The following is a 12584-nucleotide window of genomic DNA, read 5'->3' on the forward strand; positions in this document are numbered from 1 at the left end:
CAAACGCCAACAGGTAAATCCAAAACAATCCAGCTCATACACGGTAAATCCAGCCAATCTCTATAGTCTCTTTCTCTATTGTTCATAGCTCCTTCCAGCACTCTCTCTTCTTTTTCCTGGTTTTTCTTGACCCTTTATCTGTGAGTCGGCTCCACCTTCTGAGGGTTCCCCTTGCTTCTGGGACTTGTAGTTTTGGCGGTCGGCCATTTTGTGATCTGTAGTTCTGACAGGGGTGGCCATTTTAGTGATCGGGCAGAGCCCGTTTATTAGTTCTGCTCTCACATATCTGCCACTTATCACTCGACCCCCTTCTTTGCCACAGCATGCATACTGAAATACTTTCTAGAAAGTGCAGCAAGTACCTATTAGTGGTCACAGTGTCTTCCCACAGCTGCTGTGTCTTACCTATGAGTTTGAGGGAAACCAGACTAAGACATGCATGTGGTTATGCTCTAGTCTAGCTAGAATCCTCTCAGAAGCAGATACATAAAAATTACACTATATAAACCACTGTATTTTTTATTTGAGTCTCCCAAAAATTGCAACCCTTCCCATTTGGCTTTACAGCATTTTATTTAACCAGTAGACCTGTATTTTTTTTAGGAACTCAGTCGTGACTTATTGTTGAGAGTTATTCAAGTAGAATACACAAGGTGTATCTTTTGATGACAGGCTGCAGAGGGATCTCAGGCATTTATATTATGTTATATTAATATTATGCATTATGTAGATACAGTGGGGCAAAAAAGTAGTTAGTCAGCCACCAATTGTGCAAGTTCTCCCACTTAAAAATATGAGAGAGGCCTGTAATTTTCATCATAGGTACACTTCAACTATGACAGACAAAATTAGAAAAAAAAATCCAGAAAATCACATTGTAGGATTTTTTATGAATTTATTTGCAAATTATGGTGGAAAATAAGTATTTGGTCAATAACAAAAGTTTCTCAATACTTTATTATATACCCTTTGTTGGCAATGACAGAGGTCAAACATTTTCTGTAAGTCTTCACAAGTCATAAGTCTTCTGTAAGTCTTGCTCTCTAGCAAACTTCAGACGGGCCTGGACATGTACTGGCTTAAGCAGGGGGGCACATCTGGCACTGCAAGATTTGAGTCCCTGGCGGCGTAGTGTGTTACTGATGGTAGGCTTTGTTACTTTGGTCCCAGCTCTCTGCAGGTCATTCACTAGGCCCCCCCCCCGTGTGGTTCTGGGATTTTTGCTCACCGTTCTTGTGATCATTTTGACCCCACGGGGTGAGATCTTGCGTGGAGCCCCAGATCGAGGGAGATTATCAGTGGTCTTGTACGTCTTCCATTTCCTAATAATTGTTCCCACAGTTGATTTCTTCAAACCAAGCTGCTTACCTATTGCAGATTCAGTCTTCCCAGCCTGGTGCAGGTCTACAATTTTGTTTCTGGTGTCCTTTGACAGCTCTTTGGTCTTGGCCATAGTGGAGTTTGGAGTGTGACTGTTTGAGGTTGTGGACAGGTGTCTTTTATACTGATAACAAGTTCAAACAGGTGCCATTAATACAGGTAACGAGTGGAGGACAGAGGGGCCTCTTAAAGAAGAAGTTACAGGTCTGTGAGAGCCAGAAATCTTGCTTGTTTGTAGGTGACCAAATACTTATTTTCCACCATAATTTGCAAATAAATTCATTAAAAATCCTACAATGTGATTTTCTGGATTTTTTTTCTCATTTTGTCTGTCATAGTTGAAGTGTACCTATGATGAAAATTACAGGCCTCTCTCATCTTTTTAAGTGGGAGAACTTGCACAATTGGTGGCTGACTAAATACTTTTTTGCCCCACTGTAAGCACTGAAGTCAACGTCGGTTGCTTCACTCGCCTGTCATCTCTAGTTGGCAGTTTTTGCTCGTTTTTTAATACTAGTTGTTCCTGCCGACGCCCAGCACCTGGATCTAAATGCACTGCTGTGCACAGGGTTTCTCTTTCTTTTTTGTCTCCAACTCTCCCTTGGTATGGTTGTCATCTCTGTCTATGATGTAGTCCCCCCACGTGTCGTCCTACTCTTTCAGATACCCCCAACCTTGAAGATTAAAGGATTGAGCAAAGGCTGGCCAAAAAACAAACAATCTAATTAGCGTTTGACATTTTTTTCCACATATAGTTAATGTTACATCAGCTAATTCCATTAGGCCTATTTAGTTACACTTCATTAGGCCTATTTAGTTACCAAGTATATGCCTTACATTTGACCTCAAAAAAGACTGGGCACATCTTTACCTGCACAAACCAGCAGAAGACTAATCCTGATTATGGGAGAACTGGACCTCAGTCACAAGATACTGAATGTTTTAGGCCAGCGTTGTTGCAAAATACATGTTATGCATATACTACTAACACCCTTGAAATCATTAGTAGTTACCACAACCCTTTCTCGTTAGCAATTACCGCTACTAATGTTATGTACTACAGTGTTACTTGCAGTTACATTTATAGTGATATTCTGATAGCACTGAACATACCATTTGTCAGTTGAGGGCTGGATTCAATCTGTATCGCGGAAGTATTGAGGAAGATCCATGTTAAAATGTGAAGGTCATTTCTGATTGAGCCGACATATGCATAGTTTATTGATAAATGCAGTCTCCACGGACGCGGGAACATTGCCTTTAAATTTCAATCGAGCTATAACTTGAATCTTCCACAATACGAATTGATCCCTATTTCACAGGTTGATTTTTCCAATGTAAAGTGTCCAAAAGGGAGTCACCAAGACCCTTTTTCTCGACTGCATTCCAGTGAGATAGTATACATAAATAGCAAGGGTTTTATTGTGAAACTAAGGAGACCGTTTTGAATAAGTTTCAGTATTTAATTCAATGAAATTGCAGTAGCAATGCAAGTGACTTTAAAGACTGCCATTCCATCCAGACAGTTGTGTATGAAAATAATGTAAAGCTAAGCTATGACAGCGTGTTCATCTGAAAAAAAACAGACAGAACATGTATGCTCAGACCTGTGCCCAGGGCAGTCATGGGTAAATGGTATCTCATTTGCATAGCTTCAATTTTTTACAGGTATTCCCTGCATCCACATCACTGGCAAGTGCATCAATCAGTTGTTCTTTGTATTTATTGACCAGTTTGTTGCAGACACCTTTCAGCTTCAACAAGCTGCGACAAATAGAGTCCAGTATAGCAGTGATGTTATCCTGCAAGTAAAAATATAGAGCTATATCACAAACAGAATGCGTTAGTTTGTGTCATTGGTGACACAAATTAACTTGCTTACATAACATTGTGAGAATTGCAGAGAAATACAGTTGAAGTCGGAAGATTACATACACCTTAGCCTACATTTTAACTCAGTTTTTCATAATTCCTGACATTTAATCCTAGTTAATTCCCTGTTTTAGGTCAGTTAGGATCAACACTTTATTTTAAGAATGTGAAATGTCAGAATAATAGTAGAGAGAATTATTTATTTCAGCTTTTATTTCTTTCATCACATTCCCAGTGGGTCAGAAGTTTACATACACTCAATTAGTATTTGGTAGAATTGCCTATATATTGTTTAACTTAGGTCAAACATTTCGGGTAGCCTTCCACAAGCTACCCACAATAAGTTGGGTGAATTTTGGCCCATTCCTCCTGACACAGCTGGTGTAACTGAGTCAGGTTTGTAGGCCTCCTTGCTCGCACACGCTTTTTCAGTTCTGCCCACACATGCTTTTTCAGTTCTGCCCACACATTTTCTGTAGGATTGAGGTCAGGGCTTTGTGATGGCCACTCCAATACCTTGACTTTGTTGTCCTTAAGCCATTTTGCCACAACTCAGGACTTATGCTTGGGGTCATTGTTCATTTGGAAGACCAATTTGTGACCAAGCTTTAACTTCCTGACTGAGGTCTTGAGATGTTGCTTCAATATATCCACATAATTTTCCATCCTCATTATGTCATCTATTTTGTGAAGTGCACCAGTCCCTCCTGCAGCAAAGCACCCCACAACATGTTGCTGCCACCCCCGTGCTTCACGGTTGGGATGGTGTTCTTTGGCATGCAAGTCTCCCCCTTTTTCCTCCAAACATAACAATGGTCATTATGGCCAAACAGTTATATTTTTGTTTCATTAGAGAGGACATTTCTCCAAAAAGTACAATCGTTGTCCCCATGTGCAGTTGCAAACCGTAGTCTGGCTTTTTTATGGCGGTTTTGGAGCAGTGGCTTCTTCCTTGCTGAGCGGCATTTCAGGTTATGTCAATATAGGACTTGTTGTACTGTGGCTATAAATACTTTTGTACCCGTTTCCTCTAGCATCTTCACAAGGTCCTTTGCTGTTGTTCTGGGATTGATTTGCACTTTTTGCACCAAAGTACGTTTATCTCTAGGAGACAGAATGCATCTCCTTCCTGAGCGGTACGATGGCTGCATGGTCCCATGGTGTTCATACTTGCATACTATTGTTTGTACAGATGAACGCTCTGAGTTTGAAAGTAGGCCTTGAAATACATCCACAGGTACACCTTCAATTGACTCAAATGATGTCAATTAGCCTATCAGAAGCTTCTAAAGCCATGACTTCATTTTCCAGACTTTTCCAAGCTGTTACATGGCACAGTTAACTTAGTGTATGTACATTTCTGACCCACTGAAATTGTTATACAGTGAATTATAAGTGAAATAATCTGTCTGTAAACAATTGTTGGAAAAATGACTTGTGTCATGCACAAAGTAGATTTCCTAACCGACATGCCAAAACTATAGTTTGTTAACAAAACATTTGTGGAGTGGTTGAAAAGCAAGTTTTAATGACTCCATCCTAAGTGCATGTCAACCGACTTCAACTGTTGCTGTATAAAGTGGTTTCTCAATCATTTCAATATGACGCTGACTAGGCTTTATTATTACTATAATGTACTGCACAGTGACGAGATTGGTGTGTTAAAACTACAAAGTTAATATTTGTATGATATTTATTAGAGAGTGTAAAACCTAACGTGAGATTATTCTGTGATTGTAAAAGGGAAGGTGAGCAATCTGTCATCATTACCTTGCTCTTATCACCATTCAGCTTGGTCTTGACCTTGTTGATGATGCGCTTACACGCAAAGCAGGTACCTGGAAGGACAGCTTTGATCTGAGGGAGAGGGAGACATTTTAGGCAACAAAAATGACCAGGTATTTACTTAAATATGACATGGCAAAATGGTATCACCAAATAATGACATAAACCTTGATGTACGTTTCTTTCTTTCTTTGGGATTAATTAAAACAAGCATCGCAAGGCCTAGTCTGTTTCTTCTCTCTTCACATGTTTGGCAATACAATGGGTTACAAGGAGTTGGGATTTTTTTCATCTTCATGTTACCACATGCAAACCGCAATTTCTTTAGGCTACCCATCTAGCACATACCATTCTGAAAACCAGATATTTCATAGAGCTTGGTGAGAGTGTTATTGGCCTGTGGTTATTTTGCAAACAACCTTCCCACAACTTTCTGGGAAAGGTGCAGGATATTTGCTTCCCACAGACGTCAAATTGATTTCTATTCCACGTTGGTTCAACGTAATTTCATTGGAATGACATGGCTACAACATTGATTCAATCAGTGTGTGCCCAGTGTTTTGGCTTTGGAACAACCTCGAGTGTAGGGGGCAGTATTTTGATGTTTGGATGAAAAACGTACCCAAATTAAACTGCCTAATTCTCAGGCCCAGAATCTAGAATATGCATATAATTGTCAGATTAGGATAGAAAACACTCTGAAGATTCCAAAACTGTCAAAAAATATTGTCTGTGAGTATAACAGAACTGATATTGCAGGCGAAAACCTGAGGAAAATCCAACCCGGAAGTGGCTTCTATTTTGAAAGTCATGCTATGTTCCATAGCCAGCCTTCGCTCCATTTAAAGGAATATCAACCAGATTCCCTTTCCTATGGCTTCCCCATGGTGTGGACAGCCTTTAGACATAGTTTCAGGCTTTTATTTTGAAAAATGAGCGAGAAAGATCACATCGCGTCATTGTATGGCTGGGTGCCAGCAGCATTATGTATGCGCAACAGCTTGGAGCAGCCATTTTCTCTCTCTCTCCTATTGACGAAGCTACAGTCCCGGTTGATATTTTATCGATTATATATTGTAAAAACAACCTGAGGATTTATTATAAAAAACGTTTGAAATGTTTCTACGAACATTACGCATACTATTTTGATTTTTTGTCTGCGATGTCATGACCGCTCGAGCCTGTGGATTTCTGAACATAACGCGCCAACCAAACGGAGGTATTTTGGATATAAAAATAATCTTTATGGAACAAAAGGAACATTTATTGTGTAACTGGGAGTCTCGTGAGTGCAAACATTCGAAGATCATCAAAGGTAAGCGATTTAATGTATTGCTTTTCTGACTTTCGTGACCAATCTACTTGGCTGCTAGCTGTTTGTAATATTTTGTCTACTGAGAGAGATGTCCTTACATAAACGCTTGGTATGCTTTCGCCGAAAAGCTTTATTGAACTCTGACACGCCAGGTGGATTAACAACAAGCTAAGCTGTGCTTTGCTATATTGCACTTGTGATATCACGAAAATGTAATATTTTTTGTAATTTAATTTGAATTTGGCGCTCTGCAATTCAGCGGTGGTTGACGAAAATGATCCTGCTAACGGGACGGGTGCATCAAGAAGTTTTTAAGGAACTTCTCAAAAAAAGAATTTTCTTGGCATTTCGTTACTTTATCATAAGGTTTCCTAAAAGTTCAAACATGGTTACATTTACATTTTGGTAATGTTCTAGGAACGTTCTCCAACTGGTTTGACATCATGAATGTTCTAAAATAGTTCAGAGAAAGTTAAGAAACGGTTCTTCTGTGGCAATTTCAGTTCTTCAGCATAACATTTCATAAAGTTGTTTTCATGGGTCTATTTAGTCATGTTCTTAAATCTTTCAGAGAATGTTTAGAAAACCATTTAAAAAAATCAACTTTACTAACATTCAGAGAACTTTCTAAGAATGTTATTTAATAAAAACATACATGCCATGCTCAGCATGAACAAAACTCTCTCTATCCTCTGTCTTGTTATGCATGTTCACTGAGGCCAAACTCCCTGCCATCCAGGACCTCTTTACCAGGCGGTGTCAGAGGAAGGCCCTAAAAATTGTGAAAGACTGCAGCAATCCAAGTCATAAACTATTCATTATGCTACCCCACGGCAAGCAGTACCGGAGTGCCAAGTCTTTTTCCAAAAGGCACCTAAACAGCTTCTACCCTCAGGCAATAAGACTGCTGAACAGTTAATCAAATGGCTACCCGCACAATTTAAATTGAACCCCTTTGTTATTTTGTTATTTATCTAAATTGACTCCCTTGCACTGGCTCTATGCACACTCACTAGACTCAATCTACACACTCACACATACTACACTGACACTCCAAAACACTCATACGCTCAAACACACACACAACACATGCATATTGACGACACTCACACAGACACACTCCCACATACAATGCTGCTGCTCTGTTCATTAAATATCCTGATTGCCTAGTCACTTTTACCCCTACCCACATGCACATGCTATATTACCTCAACTACCCCGTACCCCTGCACATTGACTTGGTTCTGGTACTTAGTACCTTGTAACTAGCCTCGTTATTGTTTTTGTTGAGTTACAATTTCCTTTTGTATTCAGCAAATATCTGTTACTTTTGAACTCTGCACTGTTGGGAATGGGCTTGTAGGTAAACATTTCACTGTAAAGTATTCAGCGCATGTGACGAACAGGATTGTATTTTTTTCAGGTGCCCACCAATTGGCCACACCTGATCTTATTGGGTGCTTGTTTCCTTTGAAATGGAGTCTATTTTAAAAGAATAACATTTTCAGCAATGAATGTTTAAACAAAACATGGCATGCTAGATCCATCCTGGTGGCTCAATGGACTAATTCCATAGAAAGAGATGCTATGTTACAATAAAAAAAATACATGTTTTTGCATAATTAATGAATAAGGAATTTCCATGTGTCCTATCTGTGCTTGGAGTTCAAAGAAATAAGCTAGCAGTGTTATTAAAAGTCTTATTGAAATATTTAGTGAAAGTTAAGGAAGTTATTAAAAATGTTAAAAAATTACATAGAATTTCCCTTCTCAAAGCATTAATATAACCTCCCAGAAAAACATTAAAGGAACCAGAATAAAACGTTCTTAGAACCTCCCTGCAACATAAAAATAAACATTCACAGAACAGACAATGTTCTGTTTTACTGGTCAGGAAAAATATGGCTTCTTTCCCACATCCAATGTTAAACCAAAAACATACGTTCCCACACCTTCCAACAAACCAAATGTGCTAGCTGGGTATTGTGTAGGGCAGTGTTTCACAACTACAGTCCTTGAGTATCCCCAATAGTACAAATTATTTTGTAGACCTGGACAAGCATACCTGATTCAACTTAACTAGTCTTCAAGCCCTCAATGAGTTGAATCAGGTGTTTTTGTCTGGGGCTACAAATAAAATGTTTGCTGTTGGGGGTACTCACTAATACAATACAATGAAAAGTCCCCCACAGTACCTCGGCATGGTTGTCATCTCTGTCCATTAGGTAGTTCCCCCACATGTCCTCCTCCTCTCTCAGACTCACCCCACCTTGAGACTTGAAGGACTGAGCAAAGGCTACCCCCCCCCACACACACACGCACACAAAAAGACTATTAGCATTGTCATTTTAATATATTTTTGCAAAGCAGTGAATTACAACAGCTAAATGGTCACTCCATTGGGATTCAATCACTTTTTGACAGCACCACTTTTTGATTTGAACAATTCCATATTTGTCCATTGTAGAATTGCTCAGGAAGTGACCTTTTAGACCTGAATGCCCAAACATTAAAGAGATAAAGGTGCTCAAAGTTCTCCCATTTTGCATCCCCCTCCGTACCATGAGACATCCATGTCTTCATCACTGGGAAATATTCAATGGTTGAGATTAATATAATTTAAAAGCTTACAAACAGGGCAGTCAAATATTTTATCATTTCTGGGGATAAATATATATATATATATATATATATATATATTTTAATATGAATGATCTAAAACGCGTAAACTTCTATTTTTTTCATGTTCACAGACCCTATTTTACATCATCTAAAGTAGTTGTGTTGTGCCCGCCATCGGTTGAGATACATCATGCTCTTGTGGATACAGTGGATATTATGTTTTGGCTGATAAATGCACTAAAATATGAATCAAATTGAAATGTTCAAATGGTACCACAAAGATGGTTGGAGGTCCACACCAGAGAATGTTAACTTGAATGGGAATATCTGTTGTTACAAATTATACTGTCAATCCTCCATAGGAAACCTATTGAAATCATAAAAGATACCAGAATAGACATGACCATATAAATTGATATTAGGCGGGGGGTGGACCGGCGGTCATCTTTGTGGTAGGAATTAGAAGTAACATTTTTAAAATTCAATTAAAATGTCAATGGTTTACCATCTAAATTGCAGTGGTCTGAAGGGATAGATCCATTCTATGAATGACTTTCTAGGATTGAAAGGACACCTATAGTATATTCAGAAGCATGTTGTGTCTCAACCGATGGTGGTCACAACACAAATAGCTCAGATAATAGAAAGAGTCTAAGCTACAACATATTTGAACATGAAAATAAATCGGAGTTTAAGCGTTTTTAGATAATTGACGTTAACGGTTTTCAAAATGACAATTCTTTATATAAAAACAAATATTCAAGACATAATAAAATACTGTAGTTTGACAACACTTTGTAAGCTTTTGAATTACATCAAACTCAACTGTTTATCTTTTCCAGTGATGAAGACATGGATGTCTCATGGTATGGTGGGGTATGCAAAATAGGTCAACTTTGAGCACCTTTTGTTTCCTGAATATTTTGGCACTCGGGGCCAAAATGTTACTTTCTAAACACTTCTTCCATGGGCAAGCATGTATTGAATTAAAATGGATTTACCCTAAAGCTGGATTTTGATATGTAATTTTCCTGACTTTTCACCCATATTTCACAAAAGAAGACCCATATATTTACCTGCACAAACCAGCAGAAGACCGATATTGATGACCCTCATCTTCTTCTCAGTCAAAATGTAGAAATGGATAATAGAGCAACTGTTGTAAGCCAGTGTAGTTAACTTGGTCCTGGTTGGAGAGCACAGAACGTCTGCTCTTTTCTACCCATTGCCTCTGGCTTGATTGGTTGCCGTTGCGGAGGGGAAGGAGCGTTGTTAGCAAGGTTAAGGGTTTGGATCTGAGCCCGGGTGGGGGGGCAATATTGTCGTTTAAGGTATTTTCTAAATGGGCATTGAAACACTATCATTTTTCAAAGCGAAGATCAGAAAGCTGACTTCCTTTTTCACTAGCTGTACCACAAATACAGATAACTGCCCAAATAAAGGAAACACCAACAGAGTGTCTTAATAGGGTGTTGGGCATCTACGGGCCAGAACAGCTTCAATTCACCTTGGCATAGATTCTACAAGTTTCTGAAACTCCATTGGAGGGATGCAACTCCTTTCTTCCACAATAATTCCATAATTTGGTGTCATGTTGATGGTGGTGGAAAACGCTGTCTCAGGCACCACTCCAGAATCACCCATAAGTGTTCAATTGGGTTGAGATCTGGTGACTGAGATGACCATGGCATATGGTTTTCATTATTTTCATGCTCATCAAACCATTCAGTGACTACTCGTGCCCTGTGGATAAGGGCATTGTCAACCTATGGGGGCGTAGCCATGTTAGCCAAAATATTGGCCTGCCCAGCATTGTTATTCATGACCCTAAGCATGATGGGATGTTAATTTCTTAATTAACTCAGGAACCATGTGTGGAAGCACCTACTTTCATATAATTGTATCTATCCCTCATTTAGTCAAGTGTTTCCATTATTTTGGCAGTTACCTGTAAATGCAACATCCTGACTTGTGGCAACTCAGTGTGCGGCCTAAAATTCTCACAACCTAGAGCCAACACATTTTCTAAATGTGTACACAATTGTCAAGCCCACTTGCATTTTATATGATAGAAGTGCTCTCCTAACCATGCTAATGCATGCCATTGAAATTAAATTGAAATCTGTAGGGATTTTAATCTGAAATTAGCTGACCACAATGCCTCTCCCCAATGTTTCAACATTTAATGTCACGTATACAAGTACAACAGTGAAATGCCTTTTTTGCTACTGTAGCTTAACCACAACAATGCAGTAGTCAATAACAATGTAATACTAAAAATAACAAGGTAGAACAAAAACACACAAGATATAAAAATAAGAAATAAGAAGAACACGATAAAGTAAGTAAGGATAGGATATACAGAGTCAGTTCTAGTACCATAATTATAATGTGCAGGGATACTGGAGTGACAGAGAGAGTGACAATATGTATTGGGGTAAGGTGACTAGGCATCAAGTTATATAATAAACAGAGCAGCAAAAGCCTATATGATGATTGTATGTGACTGGGTGTAAGTGTGTGTAGAGTCAGTATAAATGTATATGCATAATATGTGTGTGTGAGCAAATGATGGAGTGTGTGTGTGTGTAGGGCCTTGTGAGTGTGCATAGAGACAGTGCAAACATTTGAATAAAATACAAAGGTCAACTCAGATAGTCTGTGTATCCACTTTGTTAGCTATTTAGTTAGCTATTTCGCAGTCTTATGGCATGGGGATAGAAGCTGTTCAGGAGCCTGTTGGTGTCAGACTTGATGCACCGGGACCAATTTCCATGCGGAAGCAGAGAGAACAGTCTATGGCTTGGGTGGTGATATAGAGGTCCTGGATGGCAGGGAACTCGGGCCCCAGTGATGTACTGGGCTGTCCACACATGCGATCGAGGGTGGTGCTGTTGCCATACCAAGCAGTGATGCACCAGTCAAGATGCTCTCAATGGTACAGCTGTAGAACTTTTTGCGGATTTGATGGCACATGCCAAACATTTTCAACGTCCTGAGGGGTAAGAGGCGCCATCTTCTTTCGCGCCTTCTTCACGTGTGTGTGTGTGTGTGTGTGTGTGTGTGTGTGTGTGTGTGTGTGTGTGTGTGTGTGTGTGTGTGTGTGTGTGTGTGTGTGTGTGTGTGTGTGTGTGTGTGTGTGTGTGTGTGTGTGTGTGTGTGTGTGTGTGTGTGTGTGTGTACCATTTTTAAGTTCTTAGGGATTTGGACACAGAGGAACTTGAAACTCTCTACCTACTCCCCTACAGGCCCGTCGATGTGGAGGGGGCATGAGGGTAGTGTGGAGTGCTATTGACATTGTGACCTACTTTTTGTGTGTCTACCAGTGGAGGCTGCATGCTGAGGGGAGGACAGCTCATAGTAATGGCTGGAATGAAGTCAATGAAATGGTATCAACCAACTGGAAACCACATGATTGACACCATTCCATTGACTCCATTTCATCCATTATTATGAGCCGTTCTCCAATCAGCAGCCTCCTCTGGTATGAACTGACATGTATATGTAATAGTGATGCACGGGTTGACTCATAACCTGCAGTCCCCGTGGTTATATCTGCGGGGCAGACGGGTTTAGAGTAATTAAATATTGTGAGGCTGAAGGGTGGATG

The 12584-nt window shown here is 39.6% G+C and overlaps 1 protein-coding gene across 1 annotated transcript; it reads right to left on the bottom strand.

The window, feature by feature from the left end:
- Positions 1-2829: 2829 nt before the first annotated feature.
- On the bottom strand, positions 2830-10224 carry LOC112262048 (saposin-C). The gene is made up of 4 exons (XM_024437719.2): positions 10051-10224; positions 8548-8648; positions 5023-5109; positions 2830-3182 (listed from the first exon to the last, which is right to left on the bottom strand). The coding sequence occupies exons 1-4, from the start codon at positions 10088-10090 to the stop codon at positions 3021-3023; spliced, it is 390 nt and encodes a 129-aa protein (XP_024293487.1). The 5' UTR covers positions 10091-10224; the 3' UTR covers positions 2830-3020.
- Positions 10225-12584: the final 2360 nt, after the last annotated feature.

The sequence above is a fragment of the Oncorhynchus tshawytscha genome, linkage group LG11 (genome assembly GCF_018296145.1).
Source record: "Oncorhynchus tshawytscha isolate Ot180627B linkage group LG11, Otsh_v2.0, whole genome shotgun sequence".
NCBI classification, from domain to species: domain Eukaryota; kingdom Metazoa; phylum Chordata; class Actinopteri; order Salmoniformes; family Salmonidae; genus Oncorhynchus; species Oncorhynchus tshawytscha.